This window comes from Mus musculus, chromosome 13 (genome assembly GCF_000001635.26).
Source record: "Mus musculus strain C57BL/6J chromosome 13, GRCm38.p6 C57BL/6J".
In the NCBI taxonomy this organism is placed as follows: domain Eukaryota; kingdom Metazoa; phylum Chordata; class Mammalia; order Rodentia; family Muridae; genus Mus; species Mus musculus.
This window is the reverse complement of record NC_000079.6, coordinates 95,203,997-95,229,885: the sequence shown is the minus strand read 5'-3', so window position 1 is coordinate 95,229,885 and position 25,889 is coordinate 95,203,997. Positions and strand designations below refer to the sequence as shown.

Below are 25,889 nucleotides of genomic sequence, written 5' to 3'. Positions count from 1 at the left end.
CAAGGGTCTGCCCTGACTTCTCTTAATAACTGACAGTGATGGAGGTGAAATAGATGCAGTAAGCCCTTTCTTCTCTAAGTTGGCTTTGTCATGATGTTTGACACAACAACAGACAACAAACTAGGACACTCAAACAAACCTGGATTGCAAACCTTACTCATGAGGCATTTAGGAAATCTTACACTTAAATGCATTGCACATTCACAAATATACGCTACACCTTACTTTATATATTGATCTTACCAGTAACTTTTTTATATAAATAAAAATTATGTACCTTGGTTCAGAATGTCTAAAATCTCAAGTACTATATATGAATATTAAAGGAACAATATTTAATGGAAGCCAAGACTTTATCACTTGGAAAACATCTTTAGCTAGACAATAAATAGAGTTATTTTGTTAATGTAGATTGTCACACAGGGGCAGTTCTGTAAAGAAAGCAGAGCATATAGGCATCTTCTACACAGAAAGACAATTTCATCACCGGGTACTTTCTGTCTCTTCCCTCTTTGTGTTTATCGTCCCTGGCTCAGGAGTCACTGTCTAGTTGTCCAGTGTGTTCATGGACTTTAGTTCCATCAAGGTTAGATGTGCCTCTGTCTCTTTGCTCATACTGATTCCTCTGATTTAGTAAGTCCCTCATCAGGGTCTAGCTAGCAATCCTCGTTCTCTTGCAAGCCTCTCACAATTATCATAATAACCAGAAAAGAACACCAGTACCATTTATTTTGCTGCCCTTGTACCTTATATATTATGCTGTGTTGTTTCTTGAAAACCCTAACTCCCTGAATACTGCGGATGCTCCTTTGTGGAGTGGGCTCTTCCCGAGTTTCATTTGAATATCCTTTTATGTCTTGGACACTCTTGTGAAATGTACATTACAGGACATTTGGAAATGAATGTTCCATCCTTCATAGCCTGATTGCTTGGGCCAAGAGGACCTGGAGACAAAGAGCACAGGGATTATAGAATTCTTCCTGGGAGCTGGTCCAACCTTTCCTTGTGGTATTTTTGTTCATGGGGGTCTGGTACTCACTGCCCTGCAAGTTTGGTGATGTTGACCTAAGGAAGTCAGAGACGTTCACTGACTTTCCTCCCTCATCATCTTTGTTTTCATTTTCTACAATTGGCAAAAAAGAACTATCCTATGGGCCAAATCCATTCCTTAATTTCATTTGGTCTCTGGCAAAAAAAAAAAAAAAATATCGAAAAAGTGATGCAAGCATAATTAAAAATACAAGTTTTTTTTTTTTTCCCTCTTGGAAAAGCTGCATCTATAAATGCACTAGCCAGGAATATTCCACCCTAAAAATGTCTGCTTATGTCTTTCTTTGTCTCTCACTCTGAGTATTTTTGTGGGTCTGGTTCTGTGTTTCCCCTGTAATTATGTATCCATTACTTTTTTCATCTCTTTTCACATTCTTGGGGTTCTTCTCCTACCATCTCTCTGCTGATTCGATGGAAAAATTTACCAACGAAAGCCTATAAACGACAACTTGCCATTTTTTTTTAAAAAAAGAAGACAATTAGGTAACATTACACTAATTCATTTAGACTGTTTTAATGCAAGTTTTAGATCATATTTGACATTCACTTATGAACCTCAATAATTACATATAGTTTCCCATACTTGTAATTGATATGTGTATATTATACTGCTTTCTAATCTAATTTTCATTTAAACAGTTCGCTGGGCTGCTCCTTTAGCGTTTGATGTATGGATTTTTTTCACACTTCATCACCATAACTAGCACTGATAAACAATCTACACAGATGATTTTACTTCTAAAAGGAAGATTTTCAAGTTGAACACATTCATTGACTTTAAAAACTAAAATCACAGAACATGAAATTTTCTATTTAAAACAATCGCTCCTTTAATTTTTGACTTGTGACAGTTCAGAGATGAGAAGGCAAAGAAACAATTCATTTTTTTATTCAACAAATATTTGAGTACTGTCATAGTTAGGGTTTTACTGCTGTGAACAGACACCATGAACAAGGCAACTCTTATAAGGACAACATTGAATTGGGGCTGGTTTACAGGGTCAGAGGTTCAGTCCATTATCATCAAGGCGGGAGCATGGCAGTGTGCAGGCAGGCATGGTGCAGGAGGAGCTGAGAGTTCTCCATCTTCATCTGAAGGCTACTAGGAGAGTTCTTACTTTTCTGAACTGGGCGGAGCTTCAAAGCCCACCCCACAGTGATACACTTCCTTCAACCAGGCCACATCTTCAAAAAATGCAACTCCCTGGGCCATGCATATTCTAACCACCTCAAGTGCATAGCTGGCTATATATTAGGCACTGGTACAACAAAGGTATGAGATCAAAAAATAAATAAGAAACTAGAAAAATCCTGCCTATGGAGAACCTAGATTCTGGTGAGAGAAGATAGACAGTAACTATTACAAGTGAGCTAATTATCTAGTAAAATGGAAGGTGGCATATGCTACGAAACTAGAAAAATTGCAGGCCAAGGGGATTCAGGAGGGGCACAGACAAATGAACGAAGGCTGAATAAAGTTTTAAATAGGAGTTGCGGATGGAAACGTGGAGTAGGGAACATTGCAAAAGAGACTTAAGGAAGGAAGGAAGTTGGCCATGCAGTTGTGGAGGTGGGAGCCTGACTGGCAGAGGGTCCAGCTCCCCATCAATGTTAGGTCTTCTGGGGAAACAGCAGGAAGCCCAGGTGGTAGTGTTAGGAGGGAAGAGAGCCCGGGGTGAGACCTCTGCCCAGTATTTCTAGGTTCTTGTCTCCATCAAAGAAAGAATTGGAAGCAAAGACAAATGAAGAAATGGGAGGGACTTTATTATAGGCAAAGGCGCTGTGCTCAAAGGTTGAGTAGAAGCAGACGGTAGTAGCACGGAATTATTTTGGACAGTTACTCTGACGGTCAAACTGATAGAAGGTTGGGTTATCATAGTGAAGGTGAAGGTGAGGCAAGGCCTTCTAGGCGTGGGTGTGAATTCCCCACAGTGATATTTCCACACTCTTTCTGTACTTGTATGAGATATTCCTAGTATTGTGGCATGAGATACGTGATGGGTAGGTTATAGAGATGATATTATCGTGAGGCAAAGGACATCTTTGTTGCCATCTACATCAGCTATGTTGGGTCCAGCTGGTGTGGAGCATCTGATGTCTTTACTGGGTCTAGGGTCTGGTATCCTGCTCTAGTAAGCTCTGAGATCACCAGCTTTGAGCCACCATGAGTTTGCCTCTTTCTTCGCCACCTCTATCTAGCCAACTTTAGTGGAAGCAGATAGAGGGATGGTGAGAGCTTGTGATAGGGAGTGGCCTCATTGTGTGGGTTCCATAGCCCTATATAATTACGCTTGTGTGGTCCCACCAAGATGGGTAAGGGCAGGTTACACTAGATTTACTTTCTTAAGAATGGCAGGTACAGGATCAGCCCTGAATACCTGCAATGTGGAATTACCGTTATTTCTGACAAATTCTTCTGAGTAATTCTGACGTGCCGTCAGGGATTGGTACTGCTCTTTCAGCTTAAAAACAAGGTTCACGATTTTAAAATAAAAATTATATTTTAAGAGGAAGAAAGCTTTCTTAGCATCCCAAACGTCCGTGATTTGGAGAGGCCAGAGGTTATGCAGGAAATCAAATCCCAGGAGTGAAATGACTTCCCCAAGGTTACAGAGTCAGGCGTCAGAATAAGCCCTTCAAATGAGTTCAGTGAACCTTCTCCAGTTGCCTAGTAAATGGTGCCATCTGGCCCCCAGGAGGAACACTGTTTGAACCCCGAAGTTCTGTAAGGCTGATCAGTTGATTAAATGTTTGGTTATCTAAAGATCAATCAGGTGGCTTTGGCTATTTTAACCTTTGTGGTTAAAAAGGATTCAAAATGTATTAATCACATTTTCTGCTACCTTGAGAGGAATTCTGGGAGATTCATCTCATTTTAGATTTGGAATGGACCTTAATTCTTCAAGATCCTGCAGTGCTCTGGGTCATAATTTTGCAGTAAGTGCTTATTTAATATCATTATAAAACATAGAAGCCACTCTGTTGACCTTGGACATTAGATAAGTTTTTTGTTTCTTTTTAAGTTTTTTTTTTTTTTTTTTAAATTCAGTTAGCTTTCTTTCCATTTGCTTCTGGGACATTTTTGCTAAAATTTTCTCACTTTAATTAATTTCTTTTTTGAATGTCGGGTTTCCTGACCTTATTTTACAACTTGGGCCTAAAGAAGCACTGCAGTGTCTGTGTGTAAGGAGACTGCTGTTACCCTGGGTGGCACTGGTGTCCTTGCGAGGAAGTCAGTTCTTCATGAGGCCAACACTCAGGGCTCAGAACTTAGCTGGGGAAATGACTTCAGACTCCCATTTCTTCTCCATCTATACACTCCTGTAAGTTTCAGTGATTAGCTCAGATACGTCCTTGTCATGGGGGCAAGTCACACGTTCCCACTGAGAACACTTGGAAATTATAGGGACAGATATTTTCTTTTCTTTTACCTAGCCAGACTTGGAGGTGGAAGTTGTGGTTGCTTTGAAAATGGATTGTAAAAATGGATATCTAGATTACTTTTCCCTCTGTCTCCTATCCAAAGGAGAAGTCACATTCAACCAACATGAAATGTTCTATTAACCTGCTAACTCTGTCTGGTCACTCACTAGCTACATTAAGGTCATACCCCCGGGGCTTACTCATTTTTAAAAATGTATAAGTTCAACCTAAATTTGTTTCTGGATGTCTGCAGCATGATTCATCTCCTAATCTCCCCACCAGAAGAGAGAGTGTAATTTGTGTTTTTATCATAGTCTTGTCTTCTGAAGCAGTCCCCGGGACTTTTTTCTTCCATGAGGGGCTCCATCGAGTGATTCCTTGAGGATGCCCTGAACATGGCTGTGGCATGAGAATTATGTGACACTTAGTTTCCTGACAGATGATGCCTGAAATGGGTGTGAATGATTACATTTGTGCACCTGGAGCTGAGATGGAGATTTGGGGGAGGGGGACTTTCTTGTAATTTAGCTTATCCCTTAGTGATTCACTGGAAGGAAGGCAGAGAGTAGCCATCAGACATAGGTTTAAGTAAATGATCGTTCCTGGGTAATGGTGGCATTCTTAACTGTATGAGGGCCAACCAACATGCAAGGGTACTGTGGGGAAGCAGTCATGTGAAGGAAGAAGGGCTCTGAGTTACACCTCCACTGCTGGGCATGCCCTTCCATAAGTAGTAAGTCGGGGAGTGCCTTAGCTAATGAGGTCTGCCTCATCCAAGATCACTGACACAGTTGGTAGGAACACCTGATCACCATCTCACTTTCTCCCTTGGGTCACTGTGGGTGTGGCAGAAATTACTGAAGATTAACTGAAGATGAACTCTTTTGTGTCATTAAAGTGAAGAAGAAAGTTACAGCTAACCTGGGATCAAACAAAAGTAGAATAAGCTCCATTCTGTTCCCTTCTCTCTAGCTGAACTTGAAATATGGTGGTGTTTCTGTTCAGAGATGGGAATCGTACCCGGTAGGCCAAGCTGGCCTAGAACTCATGAAGATCAGACTGGCCTCAGCCTCCCAATTCTTAGAACTATAGATGTAAACTCTCATCCCCAGAGTGGATGTCAGAAGTGGAGAGATGTCTCTCATGTTTTGATTTGGCAGTCAGAAGACATCATCAGACATCTTCCTCTGACAACTCTGAGTTGATGGGATGAGGGTGGGGTGGGGAGAGGAGGAGACTAATGACATAGTTTTGAACTGGATACTTTGTATTTTGCGTTGAAATTTATCCTTGTAGAACTCTAAGTGAAGCCCTTATTCGGACCATCTCACTTTCTCCCTTGGGCCACTGTGGTTGTGGCAGAAATTACTGAAGGAGACCTTAAGTAGGCAAGTGGTGCCTGGGGACCTGGGACATGGATTTCCACCTTATGTCACACAGCAGAATTGCTTCTCTAGCAGTGTGGCCTTCACTGAGGGGGCTGAGGGAGGTCCCCAGGAGGAAGAAGAAAAGTGGGAGGCTGGGTTAGTGACACCCAGAGAAGAACTTAAGATTTGGGGGTTGGGGGGAGAAAAACCAAACCAAACCAGCAAACAAAATGACTGCAACAGACAAGTGAACAGAAAACCACATGCAGACAGCTTGGATCTTCCACGGAAATAAGGATTGTATTCCCCTGTGGGATAGCCCATCTCTTGGCATGCACTTCTGAAGGATTTGCAGACAGGGAATGGGTTTTTTTTCCAAAGGTTGGGCCACCACCCAGCTGAATTCTAGAATTAGTATGTGGGGGAAGGTGGGTGCTGGTGAGCTATGCAAGAATTGGGTCTCTTAACTCCTCAAGTGTGTTGACAACCAAGTCAATGGGCTTGGTGGGCCTGAGCTATGTGCTTCTTGCTGTTTGGATAGGGCATTCTGTTTTTGAGAAGATACTTACCCCGAAGGTCTACCCAGCTATTCTTGGCCTGGAGCAGGGCTAGTGCAGACTAGGGGGAGAGGGGCTAGAGCAGTAGGGGGCCCTGTGGATAAGGAGCTCCCCAAGGGACAAGGCCTCTGGACAGCCAAGAACCGGAGGGCACCTAGGCGTGCTGCCAGGCACTGCGCGGCAGGGAGAAGAGTGCAGTGGGGTGGCCCTTGGGGACCCAGAGGAGGACCGACACTGGGAGGGGACGTGCAAGGACTGAAAGTGGGAAGACTGAGCCGGCCGGCGGGCGGGCGCCCTGGCCGGAGTGTGGGGAGCTGGGCGGCGCGGGCCGAGGCGCGGGCGGAGCAGAGGGCGGAGGCGCGGGGCGCGCGTTTGGGGCGCTGCGGCGGGGAGGGTGGCGGCCGCTGGGGCGCGCGGGCCGTGTGTGCGCGCTCTGCCGCTCCGGGAGGAAGATGGCCCGGGAGGGAAAGTTGGGGTGACGCGCGCTGCCCCCGGACGCTCGCCAGGGGGCACGGAGGCGAGCCCGACAGAGCGGTGGCCACCCAGACTGGGGGGCGCGCAGTCTGGGCACCACCGTCACCACGCCCGCCCCCTCACTGCAGGTGGCCGTGGGAGCTCCGAGTCCGGGTGGCCCGGGGGCGCGGGCGGGCGCGCGCGGGGGAGCCCGGCTGAGGGATGGGCTGCGCCCCCAGCATCCATGTCTCGCAGAGCGGTGTGATCTACTGCCGGGACTCGGATGAGTCCAACTCGCCCCGCCAGACCAGCAGCGTGTCGCAGGGCCCCACGGCGCCCCTGCACGGCCTCTTCGTGCAGACCGACGCCGCCGACGCCATGCCCCCGAGTCGCGCGGCGGGACCCCCGGGCGCTGTCCGAGTCCGCAGATCCCGGGCTGAACTGGGCAGCGGCAGCAGCACGGGGTCCTCGGGCCCCGCCACGACCACCTGCCGGGGCCGGAGGCGCCACTGCTGCAGCAGCGCCGAGGCCGAGACCCAGACTAGCTACACCAGCGTCAAGGTAAATCCTGGCTGTTGGGGGGTTATCCGTCGGGTCTGCCTTAAGTGGGGGGCTCGTGCGGGAGTTGGACGATCGATTGGGGGAGGGTGTTGCTAAGGCGGAGTTTACTTTTCGGTTTTTTTTTTTTTTTTTTTTTTTTTTTTTTTTTTTTGCTGGTGGTGAGGGCCCAAGGAATTGGAGATGAAAAAGATCCTGGAGGATGCAGGGAAACAAACCTAAGCTGGTCCTGAGGTGGGGACAGGTGCAGAGTGCAGCTCAGCGGAAAGCAGTTGGGGCGCCTGTTTCTTGCTGAGGGAGGGCAGCTGTGGCCCAATGGATGCAGCTGGAGGGATGGGTATGCATCACCAAGAGCATGCGAGTTCCTCTGAATGCAACCTGAGCGCTGAGCTAGGTCTGTATGCAGTGCAGCCTCAGCACCAGGATGCTAGAGCGCCTCAGGTTTAGATTTTTACCTGTAAATCAGCTAGGCTGGATGGAGTTCTCTGCACAGTGGCCCAGTGCAGGGATTTGTGAATGAACTAGGCTGCTTACGTTTGAAGAGCTATAGAAAGGGACTAGGGGAGAGCCAAGTGGAACCTGTTACTATAGTGTTTCTCTGGGATGACTGTATCCTGGACATTATTGAGAGAACCCAGCCAGAGTTTGGAACGCCAGCAGTTCAGGGCAGCTGCCTCAGGATGGTGCTTCTGCATACATGTCTTCCGGGGTGGGTGTGGGTGGTGGGATTGTGAGGATGTGAAATGGATGGTTAAAACAGTCTCTAAATAGTTCCTGATGAAAATCTATTCCAAGATATGTTTTCAAAGTACGATTACATCCGAGAGGATTTCACTGTGTCAGATTAATTGCTTTATAGCAAACCCAAGAGCAATAGCACATCTCATTGTGCAGAGGAAAAATACGTCTTTAAGCTCTTAATGTTAGATACACACAGCTCTTATGTAGTCAGTAGATTACCAGGGACCATTCCATGATTCCTTGACAAAGACACAATTGTATGTCTGGTAGTAAAAATACATTCAACAGTTGGCCCAGTGTGAGGAAGCTCTGGGTCTTCCCTGAACGAAGTGCAGACACACTGGAGGAACAGTAGGGATAGTGGGCTGCCTTTCCATGAACTTCATTTTTGTAAAATGGAATCTCATTTTGCTACATACAACTTAACCAGTGTTTACTAATGGCTGTGACTTTTTCTAGCAATAATTGTGATCACCATTAACATAAAATACCATTTAATACATACCTACTATGTATCAGGAATAAGTTTATTTTCTTACTTTTGAATATTAACAGTGTATCTGAAGAGTAGAGACCTGGATTCAATTAAATATTTGTTACAGAGGGCTGTGGTGGGCACAAAATTTGCTTTTGTTTGCTGCTTTCTGGGTCCCCTGCCAGCAGCAACATAAAGTTACCATTAGAAGAAATTTCAAGGTGCTAAGAAGGCTATATTTAGCAACATTTTTAACGTGAGGTTTTGAAAGGGGATTTGAAGGCCTAAAGCATAGTCAAGAATAGTGGCTGCTCATGAGCTTGCGGTATTTCATTTCGGTTGCTCGAGAGAAACTTATGTATTTTTTCCTTTCATAGGAGCAAGGAACTCATTTTTTAATACCTGGCAACCCCAGCTACTGGGTGTTTGTTTAGTGAACGAAAAAAAAATAATGAATGAGTCTATTTTTCTTCGTCTTAATGCTTTCCTCAAGAGGCTACTTAGAAACCAAATGGAGTAAAAAACTGGTGGAGAAAATGGGTGCCGATTATTAGCAGTTACTATAAACTTGAACAAATCTCGTGCTACTTGGCTTAAGTGTTAAAAGGCTTGACCTGGGGAGGAATTTAAGTCACTTTATCAACAAGATTTCCAAATAAGAGCTTAATTTATTCCAAGTCATTACTAGGAATGTTGGAAGGGAGAGTGATATTTCAGTGATTCCACATGAATATGCATGACATAAACCTCAGAGATTATACACTGAAATTAGATCATGTATATTTATATAAACACTATAGAATGTATTATCACACAATTACCCCCCCCCCAAATACTTAATAGTATCCCATTACCTTCCCACTCAGTGTTCTACGGTTGGTTTCAATTGTAGAGTTCACATCTTCTGTTCTCTTACATGGATGTGATAAGTGTGTAAAAAAAAAAAAATTTCTTTTGCTTTTTAGAATAAGAATTCCTTTTCCCTGAGTGCGTGATAGTTGTCAGGTGTGCGGCTCCTCTTCTCTTTCTGAGTGCTTGGGTAGGAAAAGAAAGTCTTGCCCATTTGGTCCCATTTACAGCACTGGGGTTTTTTTAATGTTTCTTTTTCATTCCTTTTTGTACATCAATGGTAAACAATATCTTCATTATCCAGTTGGCTTCTCGTATTCCCCTGAGTGCAAAAAAAGTGTGTTTGATCTCTGTCTTTTTCTAGCAATAATTTATTTCATTAAGCTTTTAGAATGATGAAGCATTATGATGTCAAACATGATGTCAACAGGAACCTTCTTGAATACCTAATTGGCAAAAAAAGATTATAAACATTAATAATTCATATGCAGTGAAATGATATCACATGAGTTTCCATTTCTGGTAAGGAGTTTGTCTCCCAGTTGCTGTAAAAATTCAACTTCCTAGCAATTCATCTCTCTTTTGCTTGCTTTTCTAAAATAGTACTCTAACGGGAGACTCCTACAGGATGCTCATTCCTGATGCATGGCAGTTCTGTAATTCTTGTTCAGAAATCCTCAGAGGAGACAACTGAACTTCCCTTGGGCAGGAACTAGGAATTCTTACCAATCTTTTCTGGTACCAGCTGTTGCTACTTGGAGCATCCAGGACTGAGAGCCAGTCCTAGTCGTCTTTATTGATGCTACACTCGACATAGGTGAGCTGATTGTGGATGTAGGTGGTGTCATCCAGGGGTGACCAGCCAGATGACTCTGTGCTGAGGGCCAATACCTCTCCTTGTCTACCCACTTCACCATGCTCACATATTCCTTCCACTGATATTTATGCCAACCTCTCCTGTAGATGCTGGGGATTTGGGAAAGATCCATAATGTTTAGTGAGCCAAGCCTACACAGGAGGGTAGATCTCTTCCAAAGGGGCTTAAACCAGTTGTTGATGACTTCCATAGAATTGTTCCATGCCATGCTAGAGCCATTGAGGATAATGCTAGCTGACTGTACATAAAAGGAAGAGAAATATTTATGTGATCACACAGTAAATAATGAGTTTTATTTGGTCGGGGGGGGGGGGGGAGGATTAGAGCTACTTTTTATAGGAGTTCTTGTTTTTCTAAGTCTTGACTCTCAAACAAGAATCACCTGGCCAGCTTGTTAAAGCATACAGTGGGTCTGGGCCCCACCCCTCGAGTGTCTGATTTCATAGGACTTGAGAGGAAACTGGGAACTTGCAGTTTCAGTGAGCTTTTAGGAGATGTCTTGTTGACGATCTGGGGGCCACACTTGGAGAGCCCATCCTTTAAATGAGTGAAGTTGTCCCGTGGCTCAGATAACTTATGTGCGGCCACCTAAAGCAGACTATACTGTCCTGTGGCTGTGGACACAGCTCTCTCTTCATTTTCTGGTGTCAAAGTTGGAATCCTCACAGTTGTCTCCAAAATGTAAGTGGGAAGAGAGCTGGAGCATGTAGCCCACTCAGGTTTCTTGAGATTCAGTTCCCTACAGGACCATCTTGGGCTTGCATGGACCTTGATGGTTGGTCTTCCCATCACACTTCCCTCAGCTGCCTCTGCCATGGAGGACCAGGGCCCTCTGGACTCCCATTGAATGTCAGACAGAACAACTACATGGTCATATCCTCATTCTTGGTGTTCTTGCTATTACCTTCATTATTCTTTTATCTCAAAATGAAGCATAGCGTTTACTAAGCTCAGGCAAGTGCTATAATTGATATTTGTTGGACCTGGGTTTACTTTCTGCCATTGTGTATTTTTACGCAGTTCCTTCCCCCTCATGACACACAAATTAGAGCCAGTGCTGAGAACTGAACTTATAGTGTCTTGTATGTGAGGCAGCCCAAGGGATCCTATTTTAATTTTTCCCTTGATTTGCACTGTAGTTATATTAGTTTTTAAAGGCATCTAGGTTATTCTTCTTTTTAAACTTTCAAATAAGATTTAAAATCAGAGCTGTGCAGTGGTGGTGCACACCTTTAATCCCAGGACTTGGAAGGCAGAGGCAGGGGGTTCTCTGAGTTTGAGGTCAACCTAGTCTACGAAGTGAGTTTCAGGATAGTTATAGCTACACAGAGAAAACATGTCTCAAAAAAAAAAAAAAAACAAAAGCAAAACAAAACAACAGCAGCACTTGAAATCAGAAAGGGACAGTATGCACTTAGAGGTGAGACAGTTCCTACTGACATCTCCCCGTGGTGCCCACCTACTGGAGCTCTAATAAGATAGGCCACAGAGGTGAGGACAGGTTGGTAATGGGCCAGGAATCCAAAGGGTAAGGAGAGAATATAGAGTCTCAAGGCTGGAAAACCACCAGGGGAGGGACAGGCGGGAACTTTAAATACGATCTAGACATTCAGGGCCTTCACAGAGGTGACAGATGGGGGAATACAAGTATTTATTTCCTGCTTTTGTGGGGATCTTGACTGGGCATGAAGAACTCGTGGCCACAGGAATTGCTGCAGCCAACCAGAGGCTATAGGCAAGCACTGCACTTGGATGAGGTAAGTTAAGACAAGGCAGCCATAGCTTCCTTGCTCCCTGTTTCAACATTGCTTGGGCAGCAAGCAGAACACACATAAGATACTAATTTTACCAAGGAGCTGCTTCTAAGGTGTTGGTAGGAGGAAAGAGAGTCAACGAAGGAGGCTGCAAGACCCTCAAACTAGAACAAGAGAATACAGTCATCATTGTAGAAGGGGCCTAGGGTGATGGTTACAGAAACCTCAGGGACAAGTATAGGGTAGGGAAGCCCCCAGAAGCTGTGGCCTCAAGGAGGGATATGAGAGATGCAACTGGTGATGGACTGGCGGCCTTGGACGGGGGTGGGGGGGGGAGGGAGAGACAGAGACATAGAGAGACAGAGAGATAGACACAGAGACATACATATACACAGAGAGGCAGAGCTAGAGAGACAGAAAGAGACAGACACAAAGACATAGAGAGACAGGCAGAGACAGGAGACGGAGACAGTGAGTGAATGGCTTCATGGAACCGACTTCCCTTGCAGGGATCTATCTTTTGGCTGTAGCTCTTTCACAAAGCAGGCCTGTGTTCCAGAGAGAACAGGAGTATGTTGGGTGGAAAGTCCAGGCACAGGGCAGGGTAGGGAGTAAGACTGGACAAGCGGATCCTAACCATATCCCAAAGGCACCGAAAAGTGGGACCAGCTGCTCTTCTGAGCTACAGACAGAAACTCAAAGAGAGGCAGACAGTGTAGATCCGCGTCTCAAAGAGAAGTGGTTTTTATGTGTGTCAGATTCCTTGCTTGTATTTCCTGCCTATTGACTTGTGCTAAGATCTGTCCGGTGACCCTGACTGGGACCTCTGAGTGCTACACACCCACCGTCTCCTTCAGCTTCACCCTTCATGTCTCTTCTGACTCTGATGCCTCTGCCCTCGATTGCTACCCATCTCCGAGGGTTCGGTGTGGGCAGAGAACCCAGCCTGGCCACTTTACCCACCCCATCCCCCACCCCAGTTTTTATTTTTCTATGTTCTGTAGATTTCTTTCCTCAGTTCCAAATGTGAGAAAAATTTGATTTTTTAATATGTGACTATAAGCTGGAAGAATGTGCACATTTTTGACCATGATTTAAACTAGTAAGATACGAGTTGGAGTCTTTATTATTTATTTATTTATTTTGTGGGACTGGAGATGGAGACCAAGGCCTCTCACATTCTGATCAAGTGCTCTACAGTGGAGCTCCCCCCCCCCCCCAGCCTTCTGGAGTTTGTTTTAGATTGGGGAGGGGGAGGTTGCTTTCACGGTGGAAACCTTGGCGGGTGTCAAGTCTAACAGGCAATACGGCAGCTTAGCAGCGTGTTGTGTGCTTTCCTTGAGCATTGATGATGAATGATTTCTTCTGTTTCCTCTCCTTTCATTGGCGTTGATTTAGGATTTTCTGACTTCCCTGGTTTCCATCCATCTCCTCTTTCCTGCTTCCTTAAGAATAATCATAGAAAACTGTTCTCACAGTAGACTAGCTCCCGCCATGGACTAGCTCCTCCCGTGGACTTGCTCTTTCCGTGGTCTAGCTCCCTCCATGGTCTATCTCCCTCTGTGGACTAGCCCCTCCAGTGGACTAGCTCCTGCTGTGAACTAGCTCCGCTCCATGGTCTAGCTCCTCCCATGGACTAGCTCCTCCCATAGACTAGCTCCCTCCTTGGACTAGCTCCTCCCATGGACTGGCTCCTCCCATGGACTAGCTCCTCCCATGGACTAGCTCCTCCCATGGACTAGCTCCCTCCTTAGACTAGCTCCTCCCATGGACTGGCTCCTGCTTGGACTAGCTCCTCCCATGGACTAGCTCCCTCCTTGGACTAGCTCCTCCCATGAACTGGCTCCTCCCATGGACTAGCTCCCTCCTTGGACTAGCTCCTCCCATGGACTAGCTCCTCCCATGGACTAGCTCCCTCCTTGGACTAGCTCCTCCCATGGACTGGCTCCTCTCATGGACTAGCTCCTCCCATGGACTGGCTCCTCCCATGGACTAGCTCCCTCCTTGGACTAGCTCCTCCCATGGACTGGCTCCTGCTTGGACTAGCTCAGGCCGTGGAGTGCTGCTATTCTGCTTATGCTATGCTTAAAGAAACCAGCCTGAGTTGTGTCAAAAATCAGGGAGTGGTTTTATTCTCAGCTAATCCATCAATGAAAGAAGGGCCGTTTTGTGTCGTATCTTGTTTCCAAGGTAATATTGTAGTTTTTTACAAGGTAAATTAGGTGGGTATGAAGACAATGGCTGTTAAGCCCCTGCTGTACTCTGATCCTTCTGTCTACACTGTTTCCCCTTAATTGACTCAGAGCTAGATTCTTATTTTCATTCTCAAAAATGAGGAAAATGGGCCCCAGGGAGATGGCCTGAGAACGTGAACTGCTCTTGAAGGGGACCCAGGTCTGGTTCCCAGCTCTCATGTGTCACAATGCCTTCTGGCTTCCAATGGCACCAGAGACTCCAGTGCTATGTAAGCAGGCAGGCAAAACATCATACACATAAAAAAATCTAAAAAAAAATATGGAAAATGAAGTTGTAAGAAGTGAAACAAACTGCTCAGGGTAAGACCTGGACTTGGGAGGGAAGATGAATCCAACCCCGAGCTTCCAAAACACTGATGTTCTTACTGCTTCACGGTGCACCCCTAGGGGTGTGGCATGGGACCTTTGGAGGGGCCCATGGTGGTTGATGCACACAATTATCTGTGGCAGAGAAGAGGGACCCTAGAAGGTAGGCGGGGAAGCAAGGGGCCTCTAGTGTAGAGTTTTTCTTCGAGCACACCTAGAGTCACCCTTTCTAACTGTTTGGCCTGGAGTGCCGTTTTAGGTTAGTGGAGGATGGATGTACATACAGAACTCACTCGGCTCCATACACAAGGTGTTCGTTGATCACCGTGACGTGCTATGCCTTGATTCAGTGCTGATATTCTTGTGGTTGCCAACATTATCATCTTGATAGCTAAAATGAAGTTTGGGTTATGTAGATATTTTTAAAACAATGTTTTCTCCTGGAACATGAAAACCACACTTCCTAGTAGATTGGCTTGGCCAGTGTAGACTAGCTGAACTTATGGAGATGGGCTATGCAGGAACTTGAAACCACCACTACTGGTTGATTTAGGCTCCAATGGGAATTCCAAAAGGGAAGACATGAAAGAATCCTTCCAGGTTAAAGCGATGCTGGGGTGGGGCTCTTGGGGACATGATCACAGTGTTATCCTGAGATGGTTCAGCATGGGATTCTCTGATGTAACCTGTAACCCAAAGCCTGGTCTCTGGTGATGTTCTGTAGGTGATCTGGGATGACGGATGCTACCCCTGGGAAGATGGTGTGCTGTGGGTTCAAAACCTTTTAGATAGGAAGAGAAAAATTACTGGGTACAGTTGCCTGTGTGAGTCTCAGAGTTGAGAAAAGACCCTGGATTCTGGAAGGAGTTACAGGAAGACACTAAGAGACTTATAAGCCATCTACTACATGAGTAGCACATAGTAACTTATTGTTTATTTTTCATTCTTTTCACTAGAACCACACAAGCGTGGTGCTTAGGAACTGAGTTCAGATGGAATAGTCTTTGTCTGTTTCAAGGCTCCTGCTGAGAGAGCTTCAACCCAGAACAATGACAAATGAACATAAAAGCTGGCTTATTTATATATATATATATTTTTGACACATTGTTTTGTAAGCAGCCAAGGCTGAGCTGGATCTTACTACATTGTGCAAGCTGGCCCCAGGTTCCTGGTTTTCCTGCTTCAGCCTTCCATGGTGCTGGGATTCCAGGCCTGTGCTACCATACCCAGCAGAGAAGAGAAGCAGAGGTATACAAGCCAGTGCCCAGCAAGCCTGGGCCTAGTGGCCTTCGGGTCATGTGAGAGGCAGTCTTGCCTAAGGTATTGGTTGGTTGGAGGAAAGCAAAAGGCACTAATTGTGTTTTGAGCTGAGCCTCAGTTAAAATTAGAAGTATTTTAATACAACCAGCAGATTGTGATACTCAGAAGACGGGTGGTAAATAAAGATAGAACCAAGGTCCCATGAGCACATTTGGGGATGGACACACACACACACACACACACACACACACCCTGTCTGCTGTGGAACATGTGGTAGAGAGAGAAAGCTTAGGTGGACCTGTTTCCTTGCAGGTTCCTGCTCTCTCCTTGCAAATCTATATAGTGGGGTCTGCAATGCCAATTCCAGGCTCCTCAACCCACTGGCTTCACAGAAGTCCCTGGGATAGTGGCTCAGAGCCACATAGAACCCAGGGTAAGTTTTCCAATACCCAGTGACTTCCTCTAAAGTAGTCTGACCTACCGAGACCTCCAAACCTTGAGATCTGTTATATCTAACCACGAGCCTACATTTAGTCTTACCTCCTGAAGGGCGACGAGAAGGAATGCCACAATATGCTTCCTCCTGCTTCTCCACATTTTTCATGCAGGGAATAAGATGATTCCAAAGGCCAGCGCATCTGTGCGTCAAAGTGAGAACTTGGCATCCTGCAAAGCAATCAGATTTCTATAAAAGGCACCTCTCACTATGGTAGAGACCTTCTAAGCTCACCTTCATGGTTAATAGTAGGATTCAATTCCTTGATGATTGTTAGACAAAGGCTGGTCCACCCTCTGTTCTCCTTTGACCTCTCTAACTTTGCTGGCTATGTATCTATGTACCTGTGTATGTATGCATGCCTGCATGCATGTATGCATGCGTGCATGTATCCATCCATCCATCCATCCATCCATCCATCCATCCACCCATCCATCCATCCATCCATCCATCCATCCATGGTTTTTCAAGACAGGGTTTCTCTGTGTAGCCTTGGCTGTCCAGGGAACTCACTCTGAAGACCAGAAGGGCCTCGAACTCACAGACATCCACCTGTTTCTGCTTCCTCTGAGTCCTGGGACTAAAGGCTTATACCACCACCTCTGCCTGGCTACATGGAAGTTTATATGACAGGCAAATTTCAAACTGCTTCTAAGGCACATGGCTGGCATCGGGAATGGATTTTCAGACAGAGGCAATGCAATATGAGGCATTTAGGTTTCTAGGTCAGCACAGAGAGGGTGCTTAACCCCTTCTGTAGCTGGGCTACATCCATAGTACTGAGACTGTGCTACTGTGAGAAAAACAGAAAATTGAATCAGGGCTTGTTTCTTTCTCTATGTCTGCCTTTTGGGAAATGTGGATTTAATTAGAGGGTGACGCAGGTGAGAGGGAGCCTTCAGGCATTTCTTCAGGGAGCACTTACAGGGAGGAGTTATGGGAATTGATCCTTGAGTGTGCTGGGCAAGTGGAGGCGGAGCTAGTGTTACGAGCCTCACGGAGCTAGGAAGGCCACTGAGGCACGTGCTCAAGTGCTCAGGCTCTGGCTCTGGCTCAGGCTCAGGCTCAGGCTCAGGCTCAGGCTCAGGCTCAGGCTCAGGCTCAGCACAGCCAGGAGCCCAGAGTGGCATCTGTCACATTGTCCTCTCCTCACTGTGTTGCTTTGCCTGCTGCTAAGAAGAGACACGTCTCATTCCTTACCTTCTCTTCACTTACAAACATTTCCGTGTGCACTTGTCTGCTTGTTTTAGTTTATTCTTCTCTTACACAATATATCCTGACCGTAGCCTCTCCTTCATTCCTCTCAGTTCCACCCCCTCCAATTCCCCCTCTTCCCCAGATCCACTGCTCCTCCATTTCCCTTCAGAAAAGAGCAGGCCTCCAAAAGGTATCAACAGAACACAGCATAACAAGATACAATAAGATTAGGCACACACCCTATGTCAAGGCTGGGTAAAGCAACCCAGTAGTAAGAAGTGGGTCCCAAGAGCAGGGTCAGAGATAGCCCCACTCCCACTGGTAAGAGTCCCACGAAAGTCCTAAGCTAAACAACCACAGCATGCATGCAGAGGGCCCAGCACAGCCTACACAGGCTCTGTGATGGCATCTTCAGTCTCTGTGAGCTCCTATGAGCCCTGCTTAGTTGGTTCTGCGGGTTGTATCCTCAATGACCCTGGCTCCTACATTCCTTTCTTCTCTTCTTCCAGATCTCTGCCTAATGTTTGGGTGTGGGTCTCTGCATCTACTCCCATCTGGTCAGTACGCTGTTTTTTGGTTTTTGGTTTTGTTGTTGTTGTTTTTTAAAGTCCTATGACTCATCATCTGGCTCTTTATGTGTGTTACTGTCCACATAAAATCTACTACTTGTAAATGGCTGGTCTCTTGTCTGTTTCTTTCCTTTCTTTTCCCCATTTGCAATCTATTTGTTAAGGAACTGAGATTCTTTGTCCTGTAGATGTTCTCCCAACCTAAGTTTTACAGTTGCATGCCTAAGGCAGAGCTAATGTGTTTTTCTGCCTTCTGTATTTGGTAGGAAATGACAGTAGGATTTAGAGATTTAGTCTGATTATGTGCAGTTTTGGGAGTGGAGGTGGGATAAACATATATTTCATTTTAAAAATTATTTTAATTTTATTTTTTGAGATTATAATTCCATCCGTTCTGCCTTCCATTTTCTCCCTCAAATCCCTTCTGTATGCTCCTCTTTGCCCTCTTTCAAATTCATGGTCTCTTTTTTAATTAATTGTTACATGCATATATGTATATACTCATATATTTCTAAATATAATCCACTTAGTGTATATAGTGCTACTTGTGTGTATGTGTATGTTTTCAGGGCTGACCAGTTAGTACTGGAGAGTCAGTTGGTGTGATATTCTATGGGGAAGACCATCTCTCCCACCCTCAGTGATCCTTAGTTGTGCTTACTCTTTGTGTAGAGTTGCGGCTGCTTAGTATTTCCTCCACTCACTTTGGCATGTGTGTTGTTGTTGTCTTATTCAGCTCATGTTTGGACAGTCGTGTTGGTGAGACTTTATGGTTGCAGCCTCTGATGTTACAAGCAGACACAATCTCACATCGAGTTTCCTGATCCCCTGGCTCTTATAATCTTTCCACCCCCTCTTCCGCAATGTTCTCCAAGCCTTAGGTTCAGGCTTGTTGTTTCGTAGATGCGTTAAATGTACAATTCCCATGAAATGATGGCATTCCTCTGATCAGCAAGCACACAGGGCTGGCCTCCCTCCCTGTTCATGGATGTCAACCCTCCCAAGTGACTGTTGCTTTGATACACTAGGTGGTAAGGACTGGAAGATGATAATGATCCCACTCTACCGCTTCTTCTTTATTATCTCTACAAAAGAGCAACCTCCTTTCACAAGCTCCTCAGTTTCCCTGGGATACAGTTTCTATAGAAAAGACACTCAAAGCCTTTCCCTGGTATCTCCAGTTTTCAGACTAATGAGTTGGTTCTGTGGCAGTCTCCTAAGGTGATGAAGACTTTGTGAGTGATTATTTGTTTGCTAGGTTAGTATCATTTTGATTCCTTATGGGTTTAACACAACATATTGTGTGTTAAAGCATTGCAGTGATTAGACTTACGGGTGCCAAATTGCCCTTTTTTTTTTTTTTTTGTTTGAAGCAGGTTTATTCAACTTGGTGAGGAGCCTTTGTTTGAAGCAATAGTTGCAGCTAAGTTGATTGCATTTTTTTTCTTTTGTCCTGATACCTTCTCCATGGATGGAGTCCCACAGGCCTTCCTGGAGGTGACCACACCGGAGGTAACCATACCAGAGGCACCACCTGGCAATCTCCTGCTGCCTCAAGCTTCCAAACATCAGAGAATCTTATTTTCTTTCTGTTTTGTTTTGAGACAAAGTCATAAGGATAGCCTTGAATACAACATATAGCCCAGGATAGTCTTGGACTCATGGTGAATCTCCTGCCTCAGACTTCTGCTACTAGACTTCTATGACATCACCTTTTCTGTAATTTATTTTTGTGGTAACTAAAGAGCAGCCTGGGGTGATGGAATAGTTTGCACTGTCTGGGGATATGCCTGTATTAGTTACATTTATATTGTGATAAAGTACCATGACCAATTAAACTTATAGAAGGAAGGATTTATTTGACTTCTGGTTCCAGGGAGATAAGAGTTCATCATGACCATAAAACATGGCAGGAAGCAGCAGGCATGGCAGGATGAACTGGGTTCTGAGAGCTCACCTCTCCTATGGCACGTACAAAGCAGAGCATATGAGCTGGAGACAGCTTGAGTCTGCCCTTCAGTGGCATGATTCTTCCAGCAAGGCCACACCTCCTAAATTTTCTCAAACTGCACCACCAACTGGGGGACCAAGTATCCAACTCTGTGCCTAGAAGGAACATCCTCAACCAAACAGCTATATTGTCCTACACAAACTTTAGGAACCCAAAGAATCTATAAAACTCCTCCTTGTAAACTGTGAGTAATGTGTTGTTACAAGTGTGGCAGAGGTATGGTCCCTATCAATAGTCTAGACTCTCACAAGTGGGCATATGGTGAAGGTTGGGGTAGGGTACAGAAGTGAACCATGTGCCCCATGGGGTGTGTGTCTGTGTCTATGTCAAGGTGGTGCATTGGCTGATTGGTAGGAGTTAGGAGGTTAAGTTCTATGAGATGAAGCCCCTTCACTTGGGGAATGTGACCAACTGTGAGCTGAGGAGTAAAGTCAGAAAGGGGCAGGCAAGTGTGTGACCACAGGCCCTCTACCAAGGAGCAAGAAGCAGAATTAAAGTCTGTGTTCTTAGCCAAGAGCTCACAGCTGCCAGATGCCTACATAATCCAAGAGAACCTACTGAGAATGACCATGACGTCTGGAGGCATTGGCAGCCAAGAGCACCTTAGGTTCTGTGGTTTGCAAGCTGCAAAGGTAGGGTTTGATACTTGTGTTGATGTTCTAGAAGTGCACTGACCCATGGAAGTGTAAGTTCAGACACAAATGAAGCCCACATAGGAAGGCTTTGAATTTTTCTATAATTTGACTTTTTTTCAAATGTAAAAGCAGATAATTATATGACTGATATATTAAGAATATTATCACATCAACATAATATAGAAATTGAGATAGTTATCATTCCTTTTTTAAAAAGGAGGATTGGAATTAAGCCTTTGAAATCTGGAATCTGTTTTGCAATTGTAATGCATCTCAGCCTGAGTAGCTACCTGTATAGGATATAGTGGCCTTATACATAGCTGCCACCATGGCTTATCAACCAAACAGATACAGTTTGACATTGTAACCTGACAAGAAGCAGGAAACAAAAGTTTTGCTGGGTATTTATGTCTTGGTGCTCTTCTTCCCTCTTCTTCTTTTGTAGGGTTGAGACTGGAAGTATCCACTCTCTCTCTGCCTTTCTTGATGCCATTGCTGGGCTGCTCCTTTTAGATGCTGTAAGGAGATATTGCAGGATATTAGGATGTGGGAGAATGGGAGAGATGAAAGCAGAGGCCTGCTTTGTGGCAAGGGTGGGTCACATAGGGTGACAGTGTCCCTCCTGCTCACCATCACTACTGTGGGCTGGTGGGTTCCCACTCAAGGTGTGAGTCAGAGTCTTGAAGTTCTTATCATACAGATCTTTCACTTCCTTAGTTAGAGTCACGCCAAGGTATTTTATATTATTTGTGACTATTGAGAAGGGTGTTGCATTAGTCAGGGTTCTCTAGAGTCACAGAACTTATGGATAGTCTCTAGATAGTAAAGGAATTTATTGATGACTTACAGTCGGCAGCCCAATTCCCAACAATGGTTCAGGCGCAGCTGTGAATGGAATCCAAGGATCTAGCAGTTACTCAGTCTCACGCAGCAAGCAGGCGAAGGAGCAAGAGCTAGACTCCCTTCTTCCAATGTCCTTATATTGTCTCCAGCAGAAGGTGTAGCCCAGATTAAAGGTGTGTTCCACCACACCTTTAATCCCAGATGAAAGGTATGTTCCTTAAACTCGGAGATTCAATCTTCTGGAATCCATAGCCACTATGGCTCAAGATCTCCAAACCAAGATCCAGATAAGGATCTCCAAGCCTCAAGATAAGGGTCACTGGTGAGCCTTCAATTCCGGATTGTAGTTCATTCCAAATATAGTCAAGTTGACAACCAGGAATAGCCACTACAATCCACCCCTTGTCAACTTGACACAAATAATATCTCATGTTCACATGAAACAATAACAAGGTTGTGAATACGCCTAACATGATATAACTATCCCTCGTACAATCACAAACGCATTTGTAAATATACAATGGGCATTCACATTACTTTATAATCCTCGTTTCTGCAACTGGTTACGTGGCCTTAATTGGTATTTATAACTACCTTCTTCTACTACCCATTCTGTATTTCCTTCACCTTCAGCCAGCACCTCAGCAGGTCTTGGCTCTTTTCCTGGAGGATTAGAGTGGACTGTTTCGTTCCTCCGGCTCCACCCCATACTTTACGTCACTGTCTACTTCCCAGCACCTTTGCCGACAGTTGTCTATGCTCTCTCCTGTCTTAGTATGTGGCAAATGCTTTCTTGGTTTTCATACCAGACACCTGGGGCTTGAGGTCCAAGTGAATTAGACTATAACCCCCTGTGGACCACCTACTTAGTTCTCTGACTTCGAATCTCTTCTCTCCACTTCCTTCCTCTGCCTGAGGGAGACAGGCTCATTTAGCACACACAGTTGCTGTGTGTACAGTATGACTAATTTGTATGCTACTGTTAGCTTCGAGTGGAGCTCTTTGTGTCATTAGCTATGTATAACAACATGAGAGTAAGAGTTGAAAGCATGCATATATATACACACACACACACACACACACACACACACACACACACACAGAAAAGTCCAGATCTATATTCTTTTCTCTTAGGAGAGTACAATGACACTCCATGTTCACACCAGCTGGCTTCAACAGCTTCAGAATTAAGCCCACTTGTATTGATATCACCCAATCCCCACTCCCGCTCTGTGATCATTTTAAAGCTAAAGCACATTACTTTAGCTTTTCAACATGTAACCCTGAACAATATGCCCATCCTTCTATTAGCAAAAAAAAAAAAAAAAAGAGAGAGAGAGAGGCAATGTCTCAATGTTATCAAATACCAAGATAGCATTCACATGTTGCTAAACACCTCATTAATGTTTTCATTATAAACATTTTTCGTTTGATGGTTCTTTAGAATGAGACCCACCCATTGGAACTGGCCTGTTTCTTGAATATTTTTTCAACTTTACTCCCCCACCCCCAGTTTATTTGTTTGAAGAAACTGGGACATCCATCCAGCTGAGTTTCCCACATCCAGCAGAGTTTCCCACAGTCTTTTTTCTCCCTCAGCTTACATTCCTGTGTGTCATTTGCCACGTTCTGCTGGCCCTGGGTTCTCTATGTAGTCATGGTCACCTTCAGTAGATTCATCAGATCCGAGTTTCCTTCCTTCCTTTTTGAGAGCCCCAGTGACAGGCAGTGTGTGCCTTTATCAAGAGGCACATAATGTCTGGCCAGCTCTCTGGGATGTGGGTGACCATTGCTAGTTATTGTCTCCATCCATTAAATCCTTGGGGGTTGCAAAGTGTTTCCTTCTGTCTGCAATACTTCTGGAATGATTCCACAAAAAGAAACTTCCCTTTCTACTAAATTTGGTTCCCTTCAGGTATAGATGGTGAGGGAAAGGCAAGGGAGACTTTTGCTACATTCTTCCACCTTCAAGGTAACCAGTGACACCTTCATGTTGAATAAACTCGGTAGTTTATAGGCAGGAGATGGGTACGTGTCCATTGCAGCTCCCGCCACTACTGATGCACAGTGGTCCTCTTTGTCTATATGGATGCCTGTGTCTTTTTCGTCTTGGTGATGTTCAGTAGTCTTGTTCTTTAGTCTGACAAGGTGTTCCAGGCCCAGGGTGCTCATCCTGTTTCTAATCTAGACACAATCACTTCTCCCAGAAACCTGAATCTTTTTTACCACAAAGAATTGAGAGGCATGATCTGGATAGCAGAGAATTGGTCTTTGTTTTGAACTTTCAAGGTGGACATAGCCAGGAAATGAATTTTTGTTTTAAAAGGGTAAAAATGCATCATGGGTTTTACCCTTTAATTCAAGTTTAAAAATGAAGACACTTTCAACTCTACTGGGTTGATATGTCTCCTTTATTTCATGACATAACCCATTCAGATTTAGTGACTCCATCATCTGTCCTACCCTCTAAGAAGTACACGTCTTTCAGGTGGGCAGGGATCAACATTGTGATCAATAAGACCATGGGAAACCAGGGGTGTGTTGGATTGTGTTCTGAGTAATTTTTAATGTCAGGCTCATACCTTGCTATGGAGATGCAGGTAAAACATTGTGATTTTGAGTAATTTTAGTAAGTCCCTTTTTGTGTTTCCTTAGGTCTCTTTGTTTCATTTAGCTTCTGATCATTTTTTTTTAAAGATGATCTTGTGTTATAAAAATGTAAATGATTTACATGTCCCAAAGCAAAATCAAGAAAACATATTCCAAGAGGTTTAGATTTTTGTGTTCATTTCTTAGATGCTATGTTCTCCAGGTAGCTCTGTTGTTGGTTCGTGAGTTTTATCCTACCTGTTTACAGGGAGGCGTGTTTGTGCCTCCATGTTTGGTTTATAGGAGTAGCGCGGTCTTCTGCTTTCACTCAGTGTCTATTAAATGGAGATCAGCTCAGCGAAATTCGTAAAGACAGCCTGGGTCTTGTTTTATAGCTCCATAGTATAGCATATGGACAAGCTGTGATTGATTCAGTACGTCTCATTGAGCTTTAGGAGTTTTTCTTTACTTTTGGGGTATACTTCCACACATACATACATTTAGGACAAGAAAGAAAGAAAGTTCTCAGAAAGGACTTGCTGGCCTCTTCAGGGCAGTGTCTTCCACCGCACCACAGAGGCTGTGACTGGGCTCTTTGTTTTTCTAGGAGTCGCAAACTTTATCACATCTTTAGTTAAAGCTTAAGCTCAAAGTCTGTAATGGGCTTCTCTGGGATCCAGACCTTTTTTTTTTTTTTTTAAGATTTTATTTATTTATTTTATATATGTGAATGCACTATAGCTGTCTTCAGACTCACCAGAAGAGGGCATCAGATCGTATTAAGGATGGTTGTGAGTCACCATGTGGTTGCTGGGAATTGAACTCAGGACCTCTGGAAGAGCAGTCAGTGCTCTTAACTGCTGAGCCATCTTTCCAGCTCCAGAATTATTCTTGTCTGTTTTCACTCAGATGTAAACCCAGTTTTCGTGTAGTTGAGGAGTCCCTATTTGTTTTTTTCCCCCCTTGGGAAGTTTGTGTTAACCACTTTTAAAAATCTGTATGTCTTTTATTTTATGTATCTGAGTATTCTGCTCCTATGTGTGGCTATCTATCCTGTGAGTTCCTGATACCCACAGGGATCAGAAGAGAATGTCACAGATTCTTTTCAGGTAGAGTAATGAGAGGTTGTTAGCTGCCATGTTAACTGCCAAGCCATCTCTCCAGCCCCACATGTTCTCCTGTTGATGGTAAATGTGTTGCATATAGAAATGTTCCTTCCTAGCCATGCAGCAAAGCGGCTTGACAGGTCAGACACTGCCTTCTTATCCTTACTCTGCTTCTCTTCTTACTTCAGACTCCCATGTCCTTACACTAGCATGGACCCTGCCAGGCCACAGGGTACCTCAGGAGCCCAGCACTGCCTGTTATTGTCATCTTCATTTGATTTATTTTATTCTAAATTGTATGTACACTCATAGAGTAAGAGTGTAGATGCATGTATATTTACACATGAGTGCAGGTGTCTAGGGAGGTTGGTAGAAGGTCTTCAATGCCCTGGAGCTGGTGCTGGGGACTAAACACAGGACCTTTGCAAGAGCAATTTGTCTTCCTTTAAATTAACTAATTAGTGTGTGTGTGTGTGTGTGTGTGTGTGTGTGTGTGTGTGTGCATACATGGGTTTCTA

The 25,889-nt window shown here is 44.6% G+C and overlaps 1 protein-coding gene across 19 annotated transcripts in view; it reads left to right on the top strand.

Annotated features, from left to right (window-relative positions):
• Pde8b (phosphodiesterase 8B) overlaps positions 1 to 25,889 on the top strand; it is a 226,297-nt gene that overhangs the window by 20,516 nt on the left and 179,892 nt on the right. For 3 of the 19 annotated variants that reach the window (XM_006517588.4, XM_006517587.4, XM_006517589.4), the window contains exon 1: positions 6,760 to 7,411. The exons of 10 other annotated variants lie outside the window; for them this stretch is intronic. In XM_006517588.4, the coding sequence (XP_006517651.1) occupies positions 7,073 to 7,411 (339 nt within the window). In that variant the 5' untranslated portion in view covers positions 6,760 to 7,072. Of the gene's footprint in view, positions 1 to 6,757; positions 7,412 to 25,889 lie in introns of those variants that run through there. 6 more of the 19 variants (NM_001374004.1, NM_001374003.1, XM_030247235.1 and 3 more) reach the window with 5 other exon arrangements.